Source organism: Ovis aries, chromosome 4 (genome assembly GCF_016772045.2).
Source record: "Ovis aries strain OAR_USU_Benz2616 breed Rambouillet chromosome 4, ARS-UI_Ramb_v3.0, whole genome shotgun sequence".
Classification (NCBI taxonomy): Eukaryota; Metazoa; Chordata; class Mammalia; order Artiodactyla; family Bovidae; genus Ovis; species Ovis aries.
Genome location: NC_056057.1, coordinates 62,186,583 through 62,209,343, shown reverse-complemented (window position 1 = coordinate 62,209,343; position 22,761 = coordinate 62,186,583). Strand labels below are relative to the sequence as shown.

Sequence of the window (22,761 nt, the reverse complement as noted above, 5' to 3'; positions counted from 1 at the left end):
GAGAGGGGCCCCGCCCAGCTCCTTCCCCAGAAACCACGCTGAACACTTCAGTATCAGGCAGCCATAGCTTTGAACCATGTCTGTGAGCTTTTGTGCTTGATCTCCACTTGTTGTGTGCATCTGTTAGCAAGATGAGTCCTAAGGTAGCTGCTGCTTAGCCTTAGGAAAGACTTCATAGGAATGGTCTACTTTTGGATAGCGGGGAAGCATGTGGTAATTCTCACCAACCTAGAGAGTCCTTCAGGTGGATGTGAGTGGTACTAACAGTTGTCACTATTCTGACCCTAGCAAAGGCAGACAAGTAACCTTTTCTGGCTACAAATGAGATGTTTAAGGATCTTTGTGATCTTTGTACAACTTTCTAGAATGAGGAACAGTCCTGACTAGTACCCTCAACTAAATGCAAGAGGTGGAAACAGAAGAGGCTGTCCTTGTCATCACGGAGCTTACTGTCTAGTGGAGCACAGGGGTGGATAATCCCAGCTCTTAGCATGCTCTGTGAGGGCTGCCGTGGTCCAGGCATTAATATGGCTTTCTAGGAACTGGAGGAGGAGGCAGGCGAGAAAGGAAGAGACAGATGCTCCACGCTTTTCAACTCAAAGGCAGTTTGCAGACTTGGCTACAAATGTAATTCATGGGCTCCACCACAATCTACTGACTCAGAAAGCCTGGGGAAGGCCTGGAAATTTGTGTTTTCATAGCTCCAAGTCATTCTGATGCTCACTAAGGTTTGAGAACCACTGCTCTAGACTCTGGCTGAACAAAGTGTGATCATAAAGCAGAAGCATTGGATGTCATCCAGGAACTTTAGGACTAAGAGCCTCTGGCCACACAGTTGACCTGTTGAATCAGAATCTGTATTTTAAAAATGTCCCAGGTAGTTGGAGTCCACACCAAAGCCAGAAAAACAGAGGAAGCACCTGGCACAGGGTTGTGGGCATATGAGTGGGACTGGCATCTTGCAGGACATTTCAACCTGGCTGGAGTATAAGGAGCCAGGAGAATGCAGTGGACATGGAAGGAAGGACACATTAGGATGAGCCTGGAAGGCTGCATCACATTCTGTCTTGAGGGCAGTGGGGAATCCTGGGAGAGATCACATTGTATTTCAGAAAGACATCTCTGGAGGAGACATGAAAGCCTGGAGGAGGCAAGAAGGGACAGAAAAACCCATTGGCAGATAAAGACTCTAAGGCCTGGTCCTGGGCTTTCTAACCTCAGCACTATTGCCATTCAGGGCTGAATAATTCTTTGTTGTGGGCTGTCCTGTGCATTGTAGGCTATATAGCAGTGTATCTGGCATCTAGCCACTATAGGCAGTAGCCCCCAAATGTCTCTAACTGTTGCCAAATGTCCCCAGGAGAGGTGATGGGGGACAGCATTGCTTCTGGTTGGGAACCACTGATGGAAGGCGGGAGGAGGGGGATCGGGGTACAGAGATGGGATGTTTGGAGAACTGGTAACTGAGTATGCTGAGCAGTGTAGACACGCTGTGAAACACACTCCAGCGTGCAATTATACCATAACATGGGTGCCAACTGGTAGAGACACATTCTAAGATCCAGAGTCAGGTTGCATTTGAAAGTTTGAGTTACTTCTTTTTATATTTACTTTGTCTGAAGGCCTTGGTCTAATTAACCTAATGGCAAATGCAGATTTTAACACAGATGATAACCAATACATCAAACATTTTATAAGGACAGGCTGATAATTACTACACAGGAGATACATGGAATAAAATGCACAGCTGTTCACTGTCGAAATTCAGCCTGAAGACTGCAGCTGTCTTTGACATTCCTTGTGCAGAAACTGAATCTAGGATGTAGGCAGAAGGTGATGTAACTTGTCCAGGGATCCCCAGAACTCCTTCTGTTAAGACAGATGTTTTGATCATCCAGCCTTTTCATCACATGGTATGGGAAGGACTAACGTCTTCTTACAAACTTGCAAAGGGAATTTAGATGGACACAGAGCACACTGCAGAGACCCTCACTTGCATATTTGCCAGCCCCTTCCTTTCAATTCAAACCTTACTAGACAGAGGCAGAATGGGGGCTGTTATTATCTCAGAGATGGATTTAAAACAGCACATCTGGCTGTATGTAATCCCATCTAAAATGAAAGTCCCAAGTCTGGGCTGTCCTGGGGCATAGGATTCAGGCAGCATTTTCATTTTTGCCATCTATTTAGCCAACTTCTATTTGCATCTGGAGCTTTGCCCACCCCATGATGTTAAATGAATACAGAACAATAAGCAGAGGTTAAATAAATGAGAATGTGGTGAATGGGGTAAATAGAGGCTCAAAGGGGGAGCATAACTTCTCTTCTGCATTGAAGGCAGATTCTTTACCATCTGAGCCACCAGGGAAGCCCCCTTCTGTACATAACCAACTTAAAATTGAATTTCTGAGTGATATAGTACTTTTAGACCATTGTCATATATTATTTTACTTGAATTTGTATGTGTGCTAAATTGCTTCAGTCATGTCTGACTCTTTGTAACCCTATGGACCATAGCCTGCCAGGCCTCTCTGTCCATGGGATTTCCCAGGCAAGAATACTGGAGTGGGTTGCCATTTCTTCCTCCAGGGGATCTTCCCAACCCAAGGATTGAAGCTGTGTCTCCGGCTTGGCAGGTAGCTTCTTTACCACTGAGTCACCTGGGAAGCCCAGGGTGAGTCTGAACAGTGGCAATTTTTAAAGTCTTTCCAGATGCTTCTATTGAATAAGTAGGTTTACCATCAGGGCCATCGGGTTCAGCTGTACAGATTGTACACTGTACAATTTTAATAGTCACACAGCCTGTGATGTGAATGGTGCTTCCTGAAATTCAGTACTGAGGAGGTCTGGTTGAAAGCTATTGTAATGGTGGAAAGGTTAGAAACCGGGCAGAAGCTAAACCTGGACTTAAATGATGAGTTTCTCACTTACAAGCTATGTGGAATGAGGAAATTACTTAACCTATCTGATTCTTAGTTTTCTTATCTGTAAAATGGGGCTGATAACAATAATATGCTAGCTCCTTTTAGGCATTTTTGTGAGGACAAACTGAGGACATAACTCAAGTATTCTAAACATTTAGATGCTCAGTATCTGCCAAATCCACGAAGACCTCCCCCTCCACTCCCCGACCCGGCTCCCCAGGCACAACACTTAACTCTTCCCCAGTCTGGATTTTCTGACAGGTTGTGCTGAAATGATATGCAACCTACTGTGTTCCTCTGCATTTTGTCTAGGTCTACAGTTACATCAGCCATCACAATGGAATTAATTGCAGGCAATATCCTCTGAGCAGTTTTTAAAAGATTCTTATTTGCATTTCCTGATTATTTTTTCTTTGATAGCTTTAATTCAGAGAGTAAATAAATTGGAAGATATTTTTGAGGAGCTTTTTTTAATTGTTGAATTGTTCAGTTGATTTTTTTTTTTTTTTTTTTTGGCTTCTTGCAAGGCATGATTGGAATCCTGCCCCATGAATTATGCTGGCAATTTTGGTGACAGAAATGAATAATTGTAAAGTCCTAATTAGCCTTTGAGTCAATGCCAAGGCAGTTTGTGCTAGTGAAGTAAACAAGGCTCTGAGAATAAATTTGTAGATGCATATTGAGAAGAATTAAAAGAAAAATGGTATTATTCTCCAGTCTGTTTAGAGTTCTGAAGGTGGTGGTCAAGGTTTCATGTGAAGCTTCAATTTCTTGTTCAACGTCTTAAGTGGATTAATTGAACCAGTTACGGTTGGCCTTTAATTACTCACTGAATTAAGTAATAATTGACGATGCAGGCATTATGATTGCTTAATCGATTGTGTAGAAATGTCTTCATGCTATCATTCAACAAGTATCAGACTTGTACATCAAAACCCATGTGCCCCCCTCAAGTAGGGTTGCCAAATAAAATATTGTGCTGGACATACTTATACTAAAAATTATTCATTATTTATTTGAAATTCAAATTTAATCTTCCGTTTTTATTTGCTAAATCTGGCAGGCTGAGCCACAAGGAATTTTCCTCCCCTTTATTTCCATGTTGCCAAATCAATACTACTTTGAATGTATTGCATCAGGTGAAGGATAAGCTGGGCCAGCAGGGAGAAGCCAAGGATGAGGGCCATGTCCTCTCATCTCTGATGAATGTTTCCTTCCTGCCAGAACTGCTTAGCATCAGGGGAGACACTTCTTCGAAGGTTTACCTTTCTGCTTCCTTTTCATCTGGGGCTGAATGACCACCAGGGCCCAAGTCAAATACTTGACTTAATGATAACCAGTTTGAACTAAGCATTCTGTCTGTTGAATAAAACTATGATTGCAAAAAGGAAAAATTAGGGGAAAAGAATACTAATGGTGATGATTTTAGCTAGCATCTGTTGAGTGCTTGATATGTCCCAGGTACGATACTAGGCACTTTACACACATGGGCTCTCTTAGGTCCTGGTATCTAGCTTTGAGAAAGGAACGCTGTCATTGTCCCTATCTCACTGATAGGGGAACTGAGGCTCAGCCTAGATCACATATTTAGAAAGTGATGGAGCAGGAGGTTACAGTCTCCTCCAATATCATCTGCTGGAGGGCAGCAATTCTCAACAGTGAGTGCCAGAGGATATGTGACAATGCCAGAAGACATTTTTGGTTGTGGTGACTATGGGGGAGGCGGGTAGCATCTAGCGGATAGAGGACAGGGATACTGCTAACATCCTACAATGCCCTGGGCAGAACCCACAACTAAGGATTATCCAGCTTCAACTGAAGGTGAGAAATGCAGCTGTAGAGAGAAGCGAGGAGAAAAAAGAGAAAAAAAGAGGACGGGGCTCATCTTCCTACTTCAGTCCCAATTCAACTGTGGAGTGTTGTGGGCCTGTGTCAGGAGTAGCCCCTGGCCTTCGGAGTGGGAGAGCAGAGGCCAGAGGGAGATGAATGTGCCAAGGACAATGCTGGCATTCTGCCTGTCAGTTGCTTACCAGAGCTGGAGATTTCTTGACAATCTGTCTGGCCTTCTCAAGTGTGAGTGTCCATGCCTCCTATAAAAATAAAGTTAGACAATATTACAACTCGTATCCCATCTTTTCTTTTTCTGGGTTTCCAAAGTTAGGTTTTTTGTTTGTCACTTAGCAATAAATGCATTATTCTATAGCTTTCTGATAAAATAACTTACAGGAAAGCAATTTCATGTTAATAACTCTCTTTAATCAGGGATTTGCTTTGTACCAGATGCTATGCTAAGTGCTTTGCAAATATTATGTTATTTAATCTTCACAGCATCTCCGAGAGATATGACCTTTTTACAGATGAAGAAATTGAGATGCATAAAAGCTAAGAAATTGGCTGTAGATCTCAGAGCCAGTGTCCAAAAGAGACGCCATCTGAACCTTTGTCTTCTTGCCTGCTATGCCAAGCTCAGTGACTTGCCTTTGGGTCTGAAAGCCCCAGTGCAGGAGGTGAAAATTTCTGTTATGATTTCCTTTTTGGTGGCCCTTGTTAGCTTAAAGTTCATTCTCCACAACATTGAGAGTGGTGTTCTTCTGCCTTAATTATGGGTCCCCTGTTTCTCTGCTTTGGAAATATCCCTTTGAATTTGAGGCCCATCTCAAGCATCTACAGGGTCTAGCACAGTTTCTAATACACTGTAAGTGCTCAATAGATATAGAAATAAAAGTGAAAGAAAACATTTATGATATTGTGCCAAGCAAAGAAAAAATAGGTTATCAGATTTTGCACATACAGAAAATAGGTTATCAGATTTTGCACATACAGAAAAGAAAAAAATCCTGCAGATGTATGCATGTGTGTGCTCAGTCGACTCTATGCAGCCCTGTGGACTGTAGCCCACCAGGCCCCTCTGTTCATGGAATTTTCCAGGCAAGAATACTGGACTGGGTTGTCATTTCCTACTCCGGGGGATCTTCCGGACCCAGGGATCGAACTTGCATCTCCTGTGTCTCCTGCATTGGCAGGCAGATTCTTTGCCACCATACCACCTGGGAAGGCCCTTGCAAAGAAATATGCCATAATAATAGTTGGTGATAACTTTTTCCTAAATTTTCAATAATGAGCACAAATTCAACAATAAATGCTTAAAAAAAAAAAAAAAGAACTCAATACATATTGCCCTGTTGCTTATTAAAAATGATCTGTTCCCAGTACAGGGATGTGGTGAGGACCCTGAGATCTGGGGGTGAATGGACACTCCTGTCTCCTGAAATTCCCATTCTGGCAAGGAGGCACCAGGAACAGGTACAGTAAGCACAGTAAGTGGAAGTGAGATGAAGCAGAGAGAAGGTGCTGGCAACATCTTTTTAGGAAGGGCCATTTGGATCCCCTTGAGAGAACTGATCTGGTTTTAACCCAGTTCAGTTCTCTAGGGAGACCAATGTTTAGTGAGGAATAAAGACAAGGAAGAAAAAGGAGGAGAAGAAGTGACAAGGGTTTTACCAAGTACCTTCTGACCCCTTAGTGCTGGGCATAATTGCTGCTTCTGGGTCCCCCCTGGAACGCTGAGGGCAGATGTGTATGGTCTTGGCTTGACAAGAGCAGCACTGTCTCCCACAGTTAAAGTGCAATGCCATCATAAGAGAAATCATGAGTGCTTTTAAAAGATGCTTTGGGTAAAGCTAAATCCTATGTATTGGAAAATAGTCACCGTAGGATATAGTGGAACACAGATATAATAACAGACTGCAAATTCCACCCAAAGGTCAGACATGCCACTATTTGATAAAAAAATTAAAAGCAGAGGAGCTCCCTCCATTTATCTTCCTACATAACAGGAATGGCCTCAAAGCCCCATTTGTCCTTTTCTCTTAACTCTTCTGTCTTCCACTGGAATTATTTATGCATTTACTACCTCCAGTGGGCAGTCAAGTCCTCAGGAACAGCTTCTTTCAAACCTTGCTCCATTTGTAAATGAATTTATGTCATTAAATTTGGGAGTGAGGAGCAGTTTGTCCTAATAAACTTTTAGAAAAGATCAAGAGTAGATCAGTGAGCTTCTCCCCACCCCTAAACCCCCTCATAAATGCCTGCTCCTTGACAATAAAAAAATTTCATGTCTAAAAGCATCATTTTATGTCCCAGGGGGCTTCTTCTTTGTGGGAGCTTGTCACTGCTGTCAAAGTGTGATGTGAAGAAAAGGCATTTTCTGTAATTTTCAAATCTACTGCTGCTATAATTGATAGCAGAGAACTTGATCACTAAAAGTTATTCCCTGTAGAAACTCATGTCTAATAATACTATGTTTCTTTATTTCCTTTACTCCTGAGTGTACCAGAACTCAACTCTTTAACATCGCAGAACCTGAGAAGGACCAGTCTGTGACTGTGTCCTGTCTAACTCATACTCCTGAAATGTTGAGGTACATTATATTGAGATCTGGAGCATTCTCTGCATGTTTCCCTATCCTTGTCAATATAGTGCAGTGTGCTTGGGCTGAAACATCTGAATGTTTGGGAAATGCCTTTCCAAATGGTACTCCTTACCCTAAGGTGGCTCAACCCCTTGCATATGCTAATACGTGCAATGGCTCTCCCAGCAGGGAATTTAGTTTACAGACTTCCCAAACTTTTAAAACTTAACAACAACTTTCTTTTCTAGCACACTCATTAACATCTCCCAGAGTGGGAGTAAAAGCAAGGCTTTTTGTGTCAAACATGTCTCATTTGAATCTGAACAGAGTAACTTACTGGGTCTGCAACCTGGGACAAGTTATTTATCTACGCTAAGCCTCCGTTACCTCATCTATAAAAGAAGGATAATAGTAATTACTACTTAACACTTTCTACATTGTAGTCTTACCAGTTTGCTGTCATTCTTCTCTCCCAGGATACAAAACCCTTGATGAGAAGGATTCTGTGTATCCCTAACATATAATTCGTGGCGCGACACAGATACTTTAGAAGAGCTTGTGGAATGAATGAATGAATGATTGCACATAGAAATGACTGGGTGAATGAATATTTCTTTTTTCTTTCATCATCAATCACATGCTTGTGACTACGCTTGTCCCTGGGTTACATGAATTTCCACACAGGTGGAAAGGTGCTAGGCATACAGAGCTAGCACTCTTCCAACCATGTGATCCTTCGCATTAAATCATCCACATGCCATAGGAGCTAAATTTGCCATTCTCCTGAGCCTTGGTGATATTAGCTGGCTTGTGTTAAAATTTCAGACTTAATTTGTTCTTGGAAAACAGCATGACAATGGTGGGAAATGTGCTGGAATTCAGAGACTTGGACCACGTGCTCTGTTTGCAGACTGCCATGGTTAAATGATATAACCTCCAAGTCTCTGCTATATGTAAAATTGGATGTAAAGACTCAAAGACATCTGTTAAAGCTATTTGTTTGCTTGTTTTAAAGACAGGCAAAGGGGGCAAATTGTGATCAACATGAAAATGAAGATAATTGTTCTTACCTTGGTAGCATTTTCCACTGTTGGTGAAAAAAAAACCTAGCATTTTTTAGCCATTGTTTCTAAAGAACGAGGACCACGCTTCTATCTTCTGGAAAACTACAACTTCGCAACTGTAATCAGTGATTGGAGAGAAAGTTGGGGAATCGATTGTGAGCCAGATATAAAACTCTCCTGGCTGGAAGCCCTAATGATGTTTCTGACTCACTGAGAGCAATCATCTGAGCATAAGCAGATTCTCCATCAACAATGAGGGGCTTGGTTCTGGAAATACTCATTTGATCCTGCAATTTGTTATGGTCAAATGTTTTCAATTTCTCATTACTTTTCCCTTCAATTGCGGTGTTTCCTCATTCCAGTTTCAAATCTCCTTCAGTCTCATGAGTGAATTGTAGAGGAAGCCATTACGTGGGCTCACAGAGATACAAGCCCTCACTCTTGAAGCTTATAGTCCAAAGAACCATGGATATATATATTGCATTTTTTTACTCAAGGACTTAGAAAATTCCAAGGACAACATGACATGGCTCCCTAGCAGTCTAAAAAAGGGGAAAGGCCAACCCTTTCCTTGATCATCAGAGCACACAGTAGTATATACCCATGGAGGCATTGCTTATATAAGTTTGTAACAAACAGTAGCCTGTCCACCTGGAATTTTCTGGTTTCTTACATTATCTGCATTCCACTGTAACCTATAGTGGCTATTTTCCAACATGTAGGATTTAGCTCTCCCAAAGTCCAGTTTGATTTTGATGTTCCTACATTTCCCAGTTTTATGACTCTGGAATATGTGAAAAAAATCACATCAGGTTATGTCATTTTCTTCTTCTGGGGACCAAAAAGTAGGTGGGGGGGAGGGGGGGTGCGGAAATAGAGAGAGAGAGAAAGAAAGAAGAAAAAACTGTGAAAGTAACTGAAAAACACCACCAGTTTTGAATGCATTCCCTTTTGCTGTTAAATATCTTCGCTTCATACACATTTACCATTAGCTAAATTTCCTCTTTTTCTTCTTCTGGGCCAATTTTGCATTGTGGACCTATTAGTATCATTTGTACATTTAGTCACACAGTCTCTATCCTTTTTCTCCAGGAAATACCTTTAAAAAAAAAAGTCTTATTTTAAATAACACTATTCCCACCCCAAAACTTTTCCTGTCGTTTCCTGTAGTTTCCAGAGAGAAATATGTTCCTTGCCTCTGGTCTCTAGCAGCTATACACATTCCTTGGCTGATGGCCGCCTCACTCTGATCAATGCATTTGTTATCACAGTCTTCTCCCATGCTGATCCTCCTGCCTTTCTCTTATAAGGAACTTTGTGATTACATGGGGTTCAGCCAGATAATCCCAGATAATCTCTCCATTTCTAGACCCTTAATTTAATCATACTTGCAAAGTCTTTTTTGATTCTGAGGATTAGGATATGGACTTCTATGGGGAGGCCATTATTCTGTATACCATACTGCTCACTCAACAAATGTTTATTGAGAAATTAATATACACAGTGAAATGTGCTGGGCTCTGGGGAAGTCACAAAGAATTTAAAAACTAAATCAGCCAGATTATCTGCTTTCATGGAGCTTACACCTTAACAGAAGGGGCAGACATTAAATCACAATTTTACAGTTATTTATCTTATTGTACAACTGTTTCATTACAATTATAATTTCTAGAAGCATGGTGAGCCATGAAAGGAGAGAAATCCTAGAGGACCTAACTTGGGGCATCAAGGAAAACTTCTTAGAAGAAATGATTTCTGATCTGAGCTCTGATGTGGGTGATTAATTAGGTGAAGATGAGGGCCAAGAGTGGAAGCTGAGAGACTAGTTATTAAAACTTTAAAACTCAAAGTATCTTTTAGAACTGTTCAAATTCACTAGGGTCATTAGCTTTTCTTGAGCTAAGGGAAGAAAGCATATTCTCAAGAGAGATACAGTTGCCATTATTTTTAAACTTCTCAAAAGTAGGCAAGAAAGGTTTACAAATTCGAATAGCATTTAAGTACCTTCCTTGAATTATTTGATTTCTTCTCCTTATCAGAAGTCAAGGGTAACATTTGTGTTATTAGTGCTGTCCACTGAGGATTCTTGAGATCTCCAAGATTTTAATGACCTCCAAATAAGACTTAAAATTTAAGTCTGAGTAGACATATTCTCCAAGCTTCCAAATGTGGGCTTAAACTAAAATGCAGCTTGGAGTGTCTATCAAATCCTTTGAAATGCTCGGCGAAATGACTGAATAGCAGACTGTACATTCGAGAATGGTGTTAAATGCTATTCTCAGTTCTGTTAGAGTTTTAAACCTTCAAGTCTTCAGGGAGTGATTTAATTTAGTGGTCTCTGATATTTACAGCCTTTCTATTTCTGTGATAATTTCTTGTCTAATGATCTTCAAAGAGTATTGTGGAGGCAAAATACATGAGGTCGATGGAATCTCATTTAATTTTTACTTTTTTAATTATGAGAAAAGGATCATCATTTCTCCCTACATTTTTGGCCCTTTGATCTTTCTCCATAAGCCATTTTAAAAATTCTTGCCTTGCTTGCTCTGGTTGTGTGTGTGTGTGTGTGTGTGTGTGTGTGTGTGTGTAAGAGCTGTTCGAATCATGGAGAAAATAATTCATAGTGTGGCATATTACAAAAATGCCTTCCCAGTTTGCCATTTGTCTTCTGACTTTGTATATGTCAGGTTTTTCACCAGTTACATGCATTCATATTTCCCTTTGTGACTTTGGGATCACAAATTACAAATAAAATTACTTAGGTTTTTCTTCTTTTCTTTCTTTATGACTCAACCTTTAATTCATTTGGAATTTATTTTGCCATAAAGAATAGACAAGTATCCACCTTAAATTTTATTTCTAAATGGCTAGTCTTTAATCCCAGCCATTTACTGAATACGCCAGTGTTTTGTCACTGATTTGAAATGCTATTTTTTTAAATCAAAAACAAAAATCTCAAATGCATTTGAGTTTATTTTTAGACACTATATTCTGTTCCAATTTAAGCTTTTAGGCTAACTTTTCTCCATCTAGATGGCTATATTCCCCTGTAATTTATCTCATTGCTTATAGTTTCCTGAGATGTTTAAAGAGGAACTTTAGAAACACTGTCAAATAAACAACTCCACAACTGACAATTTACTTGAATTTTGATTTCTCATCTATAAAATTGGGATAATGGAATAACTGCAATTGTATGAGAGGATTTTCAATGATGTATGATAAGCACTGAGTCCAGCTTTTGGTGTGTTACAGTCATTCAAATTGTGGTTGTCAATTACCTTTCATTTTTCATCCCCTAATGTGTACCTATCATACAGCAGGGGCTTAGTAAATGTATATTATGAGAATAACAGAATGACTGCCCATGACTTGAAAGTCTATCAGTGTCAGTCAAGACTTTTTCACCCTAGTACTGAGAGTTGGACTATAAAGAAAGCTGAGCGCCGAAGAATTGATGCTTTGGAACTGTGGTGTTGGAGAAGACTCTTGAGGGTCCCTTGGACTGCAAAGAGATCCAACTAGTCCATCCTAAAGGAGATCAGTCCTGGGCGTTCATCGGAAGGACTGATGCTAAAGCTGAAACTCCAATACTTTGGACGCCTGATGTGAAGAGCTGACTCATTGGAAAAGACTCTGATGCCGGGAGGGATTGGGGGCAGGAGGAGAAGGCAACAACAGAGGATGAGATGTCTGGATGGCATCACTGACTCAATGAACATGGGTTTGGGTGGACTCCGGGAGTTGGTAATGGACAGGGAGGCCTGGTGTGCTGCGATTCATGGGGTTGCAAAGAGTTGGACGTGACTGAGTGACTGAACTGAACTGAACTGAACCATTCCTGGCCTCAGGTATCAACGATATGTTTGTCTTACAGGAATGGCATTAATTTATTAAGTGAGGCAATTTGGAAAACTTTATTAGGTCTTCCAGAATATTAAGGCACACAAAAACTGTTCTTGGATGTATGTTCTCTTCAAAAATAACATTTGATTTTCTAATAATTTGCCAAGTCACAGTTGAAGAACAGCTATCACTCAAGAAGGAAATTTCCTTAACCTAAAACTTAACCTAAAATGATCACACAATTGACTCCTTTTTTAATTTAATAATTTGTTTTCTTCTAGACCTGGATTTGTGAGAAAATACTCACATACTATACAGAATTAAGGTGGAGAACAGAAGAAGAGCAAATACAGCAAGCTGGGTAGGTTGACTAAACAACCGAAGGAGAAGAGAAGCTTGATTTTATTCAATTTAGTTCAGGTTTTGAGCTACTAGTTTGCTAGAGTTGCCTGTGGTAGTAGCGATGGAGGCACCAATGTAACAATGATGACAGAGGAAGTAATTTCCTTTCCTTGTTTGAAATAGAAATTCTGCTAAACTGAGAACACTTTCAGTTTTATTTTATATGTACCTGAGATAAAAATGTCAAGTCATAACAACACAGATAGATTAAAGAAATTTACCCAAACACACATACACACACACACACACCCCATGTTGAAAAAAAAATGGAGCTCGGGATCAGAGATTACTTTTATTGAATAAGAACAAAGGATTAACTGCTGGTTACTAGAGAACATTTTGGTTTTAAATAGGGGAGACTGTAAACTCCACCCTCTTGTCAATTTGATTTTAGAGCTCACTCATGGATTCATTTTATTTTTTTAAAATGTCACCATTTATTGAGCATCTTCTTGATTCCAAGAACTGTGGTAGCCTCTGTTCTGTAGCAGCCTTTGGAGGTATATTCTTATGCTTTCAAAACTCATTAAAGTTGAGGCTCCTATTATACTGAACTCTAGGTTGTTACAAGAGGAGAATAACACAGAGATGCATTTCTGGGGGATAATTATGTTCTTGTTCAGAAAGGAGGAGTGGAAAGGACAGAATGGATGCCCATGATGAGTCATCTGGAAGATTAGTGACAGGAAAGCCCAAGTCTAGATAGATGGATCAAGACATACTTTAAAAAAAAAACAACAAAAAACTTTGTTGCTAAAAAATGGGATCAAGGCATCTTAAGGATTAAGATTAAGACCATCTTAAGGATTGGTCTGTTAAAGAGATAAAGAAGAAGACTCACTGGAAGTATAGACACTAGCTAGTATTGGGAAGGAATGTAGCAAGAAGAAGAATTATAAAGGCATTACTGTTCTATTTCATAGAAAGAACTGGGTTCAAATGTAATCCATTCATTTGATGCACATTTATTGGGCAGTGTGCCAACCTCCTGTACCCAGAACAAGCAGTGGGGAGGGAGAACTGGCTCAAGTGTAGTCCCAGCCTGACAATTATAGTCCAGCTGTCAATCTCATAGCTTCAGACACATAAACTAACATACAAGCTGGAAACTGCAATTCTAGCTGTTAGGATATAGCTGTTAGTATCATGGGGACAATGAAGAACAGAATATAATCCTCACTGGAGTAGGAGCATAGGTGTCCAGTGGTTTTTTGAAGAAGGTGATGGCTGAACTAACTAGATCTTAAAAGATGACTCAGGGAAAGGGCATCACAGGTGCAGGGGAAAATAGAACAAGGTTGGGAGGTGAGAACAAGCTCGATGTGATGGGAATGATAAGTGCTGAGCTGCTGCAGAGAGGTGGATGAGCCAGTTACTCCACGAACAAGGCTGGGGAGGTAAGGACAGGCTAGTTTATGGAACTCAGGCTTTGTCTTGACCTTGATGGATGGCTGTGAGGGATTCAAGCAAGAAAGGGAGCATGTCAGATTTGCATTTTGGAAACATCACTTGGATGCCTGGATTTGAGAGTTTCAAAGTGGGAGGTGGAGATATCAATTACAAAGCTGCTGCAGGACTCTACTCTAGAATGATTATTATTGTTGTTCAGTTGCTAAATCGTGTCCAGTTCTTTGTGACTCCATGGACTGCAGCATGTCAAACTTCCCTGTCTTTCACTATCTTTTGGAGCTTGCTCAAACTCGTGTCCATTGAGTCAAGGATGCCATCCAATCATCACTCATCCTCTACTGCCCTCTTCTCCTCTGCCCTCAATCTTTCCCAGCATCAGGGTCTCTTCCAATCTTTGCATCAGATGGCCAAAGAAATGATAAGTCCCTGAATGAGGCAGGCAGAATTGAGGATGAAGAAGGGGAATAGACTAGAAAGAACCATTTAGAAGGGTGAAGGCTGGTGTCAAAACTGAAATATGCAATATGGGAAGAATAGCTGATGTGGGGAAAAGGTAATAGTCCAGTTTCTAACATGTTATGTTCAAGCTGTCTTTGGGACCTACAAAAGAAGATATTTATCTGGCAACTGCATGCAGTGGCTGAAGCTCTGAGGAAAGTCTTGAACTTTGTGAGGCTTAATAACAAGAGCAAATGTTTTATATGCTTATGATGATCAGTCACTATTCTAAGAATTTTCACACATGCCAGTTTGTGTAGTCTTCACATTAGCCCTTGGAGGTAGGCTCTACTCTATTCCTCATTTAACATATGAAAAAACACAAGGCAGTTAAATGATATATCTCAAAACACTTAGCAAGTACATGGTGGGGCCAGGGTCACTGATCCCCGCAGGACGGCATTGGGCAGTCTGTGCTTAACTGTCAGGCTGTCCGGACTATAATTACTCAGAGAGAAAGCCCAGAGTGAGCAGAGTCCTGGCTGGGTGGGTCCTGGTGCTTAGGAAGGGAAGGGTAGCCTCAAGGAGATAGAGCAGTGCAAGGAGAACCAGGAAAGAGCAGAGAAGTTTCTGGAAGGAAGTGGCAAGCAGTGTTAAATACAGGATAATGGACAAGAATGATCTTGGATTTGATGTTTAGGAAGTCATCAGTGGCCTTAAGGAGAAGTGTTTCATTAGAGTGATGGGGCTAGAGGCCAAGCTGCAATAACTTGAGAAGCAAATGGGAAGTGAAGAAAAGCTCTCCTCCTTTAAAAGATAGCTGGAAGTTGCTGCTGCTCCTAACTAACACTTATTAATGCTTATTATAAGCAAAGAAAGCACTATCCTAAAACTCAATCTCCTGCCCCACTATAAAATGCATATACACACTTATAGGTATGTATGTATATACATACACCTGGAGATATATATTAAATTGTTAAATATTCACAACTACCCTATGAAGCCTGAGTATTATGTCCACTTTACAGATGAAGAAACTGAGGCCCAGAGCAATTGAGCAATTTGTTTAAGGAGAGATAGAGTGTAAGAAATGCAGCCAGGTTTTGAGCCCAGGTGGTCTATCTCTAAGATCTGTGCTCATAACCACAATATTGAACTACCCCTCAGTTAGAGGAAGGAAAAAATTAGATAGTGGCTGGAGAAGAATGGGAGTCCTGGGGTTTATTTTTATATTAATTTTTGGAATGGGAGCAACCTGAGCTGGTTAATAGGTATCTTCCTTTCCCTCCTTGGGTGTAGACAACTTCAGTGCCATTTAGCACAATTAGCAAACTGTTATGAGAAAATCCATAAAAAAGGAGTGAACTCTAAATATATTGTTTCTAAAACCTTCAGTTCCCTCAGCCCTTCTAAGAGGTCTTAGCAGTGGGGGTTTGGAGACTTAAAGCCCATAAACAGAGTTTGTTAATCAATCCATGAGAAAAGGGGCAGAAGTCAAGGAACCAAGGATGAGGCTGCGGGTAAATGGAGACATGTGACTTTGGGTGTCTGGGAAACTAACTACCAGATGACCAAGAAAAGGCCAGCAGCAGGAGGAGAAACGATATTTTCAGGCTTGTTGATGGCAGCTTTCAGGCTTGGACCAACAGTTTTTACCCTTCAATGCTCATCAGAAGTTTTGTAGAAGTGCGGCTGCTCAAATCACACCCTAGAAGTACTGAACCAGATGCCCTTGGGTGGGACTCCACACGTATTTCTAAAAACTGCTTCACGTTCTAAAATCAGCTAAACCTTTTATACTCTGGTATGTTCCACTGAGACCAGATAAACCCTTGCAAGGGAGGAAGTAAAGCAAATATATGTTCAGAAAGGCCCTTTCCATCTTGTCTTTCATATAACAAAACTTATAAAGCACCTACTATGCATCAGGCATTGCACAGCCCTGGAAACATGATGGTGAATGAAAACGACATGATTCCTATCCTTAAGTGCTATGAAAGAAACAAAGTGCTGTGTGAGAGCGCACAGAAGACCTTCAGATGAAGTGTGAGGAGGGACATTTCAACAGAAAGCTGAAGGAGGAGTAGTAGCTGACTGTGCAGAGAACTGGAAGGGTTCTAATCCAAGTACCCAAAAACAAGGGCTCTGAGGCAGATGTAACCAGAAGCCTGCATATGTAGTCAACACCTGCTGTACCGTGGAGGTAGCCATCTCCACTCCTTTCCAGGGAGAGCCCAGCCCTGCTCTGCTGAGCTTTCTGTTCCTCTTTGCACCCTCTGTTAGAACACTTGTCTCTTCATCAGAGTTTGTTTACAAGTCTGCCTCCCTTGTAGAATCACTATTTGCATCGTGACTGCCTGCCTCATTTACTGGAATACTGTCCTACATAATTCTCTCTATATAAATATTTGCTGCCTAGGGGGAAAAAAATCATTCTGTAGAAGCTACAGGACTATAGGCAAGTCTTTTGATCCTCCAGGTCTCAGTGGACTTATCTATAAAACGAAGGAATCATATTTGTCCTGCAGATTTGTGATGGTTAAAAGAGATAGCTTACTCAATGTGCCTTGCAGTGGGGCTAGCACACAGTAAGTGCTCAAGAAATGTTTGTTGAGGTGTGGCTGGCTATGTGAATGACTGACCAAATGATTTAACCAGTAAGGAGAAAGTTGGGATCCTTGGGCAAGATTCTTAGAACTTAAGCTCTTCATAATATTTCCATTAAAACTAAAACCAAGAGATGTTTACTTTCTGATATTGAGAACTGGCTACTTTGAATGTGCTTCATAATCTCTGCCAAACACACATGTGCTGAAGTGAAGAGTTGCAGGTCTGAAGTTCGAAGCCCCAGGTTAAGTTCAGGTTCTACTCACTAGATATGAAACCTAGGTCAAGACCTTAAGCCTCAACTCCAAAATATGTTTAATAACTATATATATAAAATAGAGTTTGGCCCTGTGATACTATCTAAAGTTGGAGACATCAGTATACACACACACACACACACACACACAGATGGATAGATTCATAGGCCACATACATACATACTTTACTAAATTCTCCACCAGGAGGATCTAGAAGCAATGTCATTCCAGTAACAACTTGAATACCCAGCAACTAGATCTTGGTTTCTGAACACCATTTTCCAATAAAAGGAACCAAGTCATCTTAGAAAATGGTGAATTTTAGTGTTGGGGCAGAAAAAATACAAAATGACAATACAATACTCATCTGGCATTACCAGAAAGTAAGGATGTTTGAAGGAAAGAGGAAAAAATGAAAGAAGGAAGAAAAGCAAAGCAAAAAAAAAAAAAAAAAGAAATGGCACTGTGTTGAAAAGGACACAGGGCAATCTGAAAGAAATCCTAGTGGCCAACACTGAAAAAAATCCGAGCAAGAAAATAAGTAACAATACTGGATTATAACTCAAGTATAAAATACTTATATACAAGTCTATATTGACATAAGTGAATAACTTGAATAAATAAATAGGAAAGAAGAGACACATCTTTGCAGAAGAATTTCAAATAATGTATGTAGATAGATACTCCCTTCTCCAGGAGATAAGCTTGGAGCCCCACTCCGTTAGATTTAGTGACTCAGTTCTAAAGAATAAAGAAAAGAAAAAGGTAAAGATAGCGACTTTCCAGTGAGAAAACCTGGTAATGCCACCTTAGCCGACTGATCAAGTTTAATATCCCCCTGAATATAGCATGGGTATCATGTATCCCTGATAAAATGTGATGACCAGGGCACTTAGCCTCCGTAGTTTTCCTTCCAAAAACCTGTAAGTCTCTCTACTCAAAATAAAGACATCAGACAAATCCCAATTTGAGGGACTCTATATGAATATACTTAATCAGTACTCTGAGAACTGTCAAGGTCATGAAAAACAAGGAAATAGTGAGAACCTGTCACAGACTAGAGGAAACTAACGGAACACTAAGTGCAACATGTGTCTTGGATTAGATCTTAGAACAGAAAAAAGGACATTAGCAAATTTATAAAAAAGGCCCAAACCAAATCAAGTCTAAACTAGTAATGACTGATAGTCATGTGTGCGTGTATGCTCTGTCACGTCCGATTCGTTGTGACTATATCCACCAGCTTCTCTGTGCGTGGGATTTCCCAGGCAAGGATACTGGAGTGGATTGCCATTTCCTCCCCCAGCGGATCTTCCCAATCCAAGGATTGAACCCATGTCCCTTACGTCTCCTGCGTTGGCAAGCAAATTCTTTACCACTGAGACACCTGGTAAGAAATAGTCATGTGACTATTGATTAAGGACTAGTGCATGACAATTACAAGGAAAATGTGGCTTCTTTAGTTTTGACTAAGTAATGTTAAAATGTTATCATTACGGGAAACTGAACTTGGGTGAAGGTGTACTCTCCATGGTATGGTATGATATTTTTACAACTTTTGGTAGATCTGAAAGTATTCCAAAATAAAAAGCTTATTAAAAATAGTTTGGGGGTGATTAGATGATAATGTATCTAAAAGCTTTTTGTGAGCTCACAGAGCTGAGCATATCATTATGAGTGGAAAGGTGCTGTCCATTGTAGGATGAAATTTAGTGAATAATAAATCTTAGAAAATGTCAAATTTCCTGCTCATCTATAATTTTTTTCCTAAACTCTACTACCTTCCATTAAAAAGATGCCAGATATTTTATTAATATCAGATATTTTCTTAATAAACTTAATGTTTAAAAAATATAAATTCCTGAGGTCAGCTTGTTTATTCCTCAATTGAACAAGAATTTGTCCTGTGTCACTATGGACCGTAGTGCTCCAGGCTCGTCTGTCCGTGGGATTCTCCAGGTAAGAATACTGGAGTAAGTTGCCAAGCCCTCTTCCAGGGGATCTTCCCGACCCAGGGATTGAACCCACACTCCTATGTCTCTTGCATTAGGGCTCCCCAGGCGGTGCTAGTGATAAAGAACCCACCTATCAGTGCAGGAGACATAAGAGACACAGGTTCCATCCCTGGGTCAGTAAGATCCCCTGGAGGAGGGTATGGCAATCCACTCCAGTATTCTTGCCATGGACAGAGGACCTGGCAAGCTATAGTCCATACAGTCCCAAAGAGTCAGACACAATTGAGGTAGGGCTTCCCTTGTAGCTCAGTTGGTAAAGAATCTGCCTGCAGTGCAGGAGACCCAGGTTCGATCCCTGGGTTGGGCAGATCCTCTGGAGAAGGAAATTGCAACCCACTCCAGTATCCTTGCCTGGAAAATCTCATGGACAGAGGAGCCTGGTGGGCTGCAGTCCATGGGGTCGCAAAGAGTCGGGCACGACTGAGTGACTAACACTTAGTACACATTGGTAGGCAGGTTCTTTACCAGTGGCGCCACCTGGGAAGCCCATCACGTTCTCATAAAAAGTGCTAACCTACTCCTTCCGAATCTACTTATGTCAGCTTCCTTGTTGTTTGGATTCCAGGGAAGCACAGATTTCTTGTGCATGCCCACAGGCCTACACACTCAGCACTGGAGAGTTATGGTGGTTTCCTGCAGAAATTGGATCAGAGTGCTGTGAAGTAAGTCTTGAGCACGCCTTAGAGGTGCTGGTAGATGCAGCCTGTTCCTCCAGCTCAGGGGTGGTGAAGAAAGGGATCTGTTCAAAACCACCGGGTCTGTTTGGGGATCTCAGAGTTAGGGGACCAGGAGGGAGCAGCATAAAACTGAGGAGGCTCCAGGCTGCACCTGGCCCAGTCGAAGCATGAGCACATGCACTGTTATTCTCTGACCCAAAAATGAGAGGTTCAAAGCAAAAGGGCCCACATGGAGGAACCACATCTGGTTTTCAGTTGGCGAGCTGTGGTATCAGCATCACGCTTAGGCACATGCACGCAGAGACACACAGCAGCAGTAGGCAGGGTCTTGCTTGGTGTGTGAACGCGAGGAGGGATGATATAAATAATCCCCCTAAAGTAGGTGACACAAAACCATCTGGGTGGTCTTTACAACGCAGCCTGCCAGTTTCCTTTCCCTCACCTCTTCCCCCCTCTCTTGTTCTCCTTGTCTTGTCCTCATCTCCCCTCCACTCCCCCTCTTCTCACTCCATCCTGCTGTGCCCACTGAACACTGCAGATTATTTCTTGCTTCAATTAATTATGGATGGAATTGTCGTTTTGGAGCACACAATAGAAAAGAATATAAACATGTGGCTGAAGGACTGGCAAGAAGTGGGCTGAAATTTCAATTTCACTGCAGATGATGTAGGTTCAGGGGATCCCTACAAGCTGTTCTACCTTTCGCTTTTGCCCCCACTAAAGTCAGAGGTCCATTTTTCTACACTGTGGAGCTCCCCCTGCAAGCCCCTGGAGCAGAGAGATGTCTTCTTCCCTCCACTCTGTAAAATGCATTTCACAGGGACAATGGCTTGCCTCACACTACATTTTACCAGCATCTGAAACACACACAAAGCAAGACCTCAAGTGTGTAGAGTCCTCAAGTGAGGAACTAGCTGGCCCAGGAGCAGTGGTTTGACTCAAAATACCAGTACCCCAGGAGAATCAGCGAAGCACAGAGCGCAGTGGGAAGAACTTGGGCTCAACGACAAACAGACTCAGGGCTGAAGCTTCTCATTGCCATTTACTAGCTGTGAAACTGGGAAAAACTCATCTCCTAGTCTCCATTTCCTCATCTCTAAGATACATATACTCCCCCAAGAGCATTGCTAAATGAGATCACCCATGTACAGTGCAGCGCCTGGCACATTCACTCATGTATCAAGCATGTGCCTGGCATGACGGAGGGGACAAAGATGGGCAAGATGCAGAACTGCTGCCTGATCTATTTACACGCTAACAAGGAAACCTATGTACACGTAACATCTTCCTGTCTCTGTGCCTCCCTTTCATCGTCTGCAATGTGTGGCCGACAGCCCCACCTACTTCATAAGGTTAATTATGTGTGAAGCATTTAGAACAGCACCAGCACATGGCAGTACTCAAAAAGCACTTCATGCTGATGACTGAGAGGACAGTGAGCATTCTGTCGAGAGGATTAGGAGTTATTTCACAGAGGAAGTGGCAGTGAGATGAGCTAGAAGGATGGGCTTGACGTTGATGGGTCATTCTAGGCAGAAGGGATTATTAAGAACAGAGGTGCAGGGAAGGTGGGAAGGTTGAGGCAACAAATATTTCTTTGTTATGTATAAAGCATTGTCCTACACATTGGGTATACAGTGTAAAGAAGATAGAATCTGACCTCCTGGAGGTTATAGCCTAGTGGGAGAGACACACAGACAATCACACAGGTGTGTCATTCAAAACAAAGCAACTTCAAAGAAAGAAAAAACAGGAGCTCTGACAAGAGGAGTGTGTAAAAGGATCCAGGGTAGGCTTCCTCAAGCTTCAGGCAAATGTATTGGGGTGGGGTGACAAGATCATATCTATTTATAGAAAGACATTTCTGGCATCCATGTGCAAAATTTATTGGAAAGAGGGCAAGATTTGGTTGGACTAGATGGGGCTATGTAGCAGGAGTAACATCAAAAGATGATTGTGTGACTACTTCATACAACGATACTGTTACTCATAATAACATGGATGAATCTCACAGACAAAAGAAGCCAGACACAAAGAAGAATATATCATATTATTTCTATTCACATGAAATTCAAGAGTAGATCTTCATACAAATAAACTACTCTGTGGTGGATTTCAGAGTGGTGGCTGTCATGGGGGGTGTTATTGACTGGGAAAGGCTTCTAGGGGGCTAGAAATTATACCTGTATCTTTACTACTAATTCACACTCGCTTTGCAGGTGTAATTTTTGTATCATGAGAATGAAAGGAAGGTCTGATATGTACCATTTAAAAAATACATACTCAAAATGTAATACTGAGGGGGAAAAGTAAAATAAAATATTGTATATACAACCGTATCATAACTCTCAAAGAAGTTAATATAATTTATTTAATACTAAAAGGAAAGCATTCAATATTTTAACATTGGTTATTTCTGGTGGTGGGATTTCAGTTAACTGCTATAAGGAGACACCCCGAGGGGATTTTCAAGAAACACTGACATAAAGGTTAAGAGATCAACCAGCCTCTCTGAATGAAGGACAGCGACATGAATCTCAGTTCTGGTCCTTCCCAGAGGAGTGAGTTTCAAGTTCCATAACCTTTCTAACTATCAATTTCCTCATTCTTAGAAAAGGGGTCATCCAAGGGTGCCTCCATGCTAGGGGTATTTGGGAGATTAAAGAGGACGAAGAATAAGCACAGTGAGTGCTCAGTAAATACCTGT

At 41.2% G+C, this 22,761-nt stretch overlaps 1 protein-coding gene across 5 annotated transcripts in view; it reads right to left on the bottom strand.

Moving 5' to 3' along the window:
- The window catches only part of AOAH (acyloxyacyl hydrolase), a 199,116-nt gene that overhangs the window by 127,317 nt on the left and 49,038 nt on the right, over nt 1–22,761 (bottom strand). For all 5 annotated transcript variants that reach the window (XR_009600488.1, XM_042248592.2, XM_060415018.1 and 2 more), the window contains one exon: nt 4,955–5,014. Coding sequence is in view for 4 of the 5 variants with exons in the window: in XM_042248592.2 (XP_042104526.1) it covers nt 4,955–5,014 (60 nt within the window). In the remaining variant the exon portion in view is untranslated. The remainder of the gene's footprint in view (nt 1–4,954; nt 5,015–22,761) is intronic.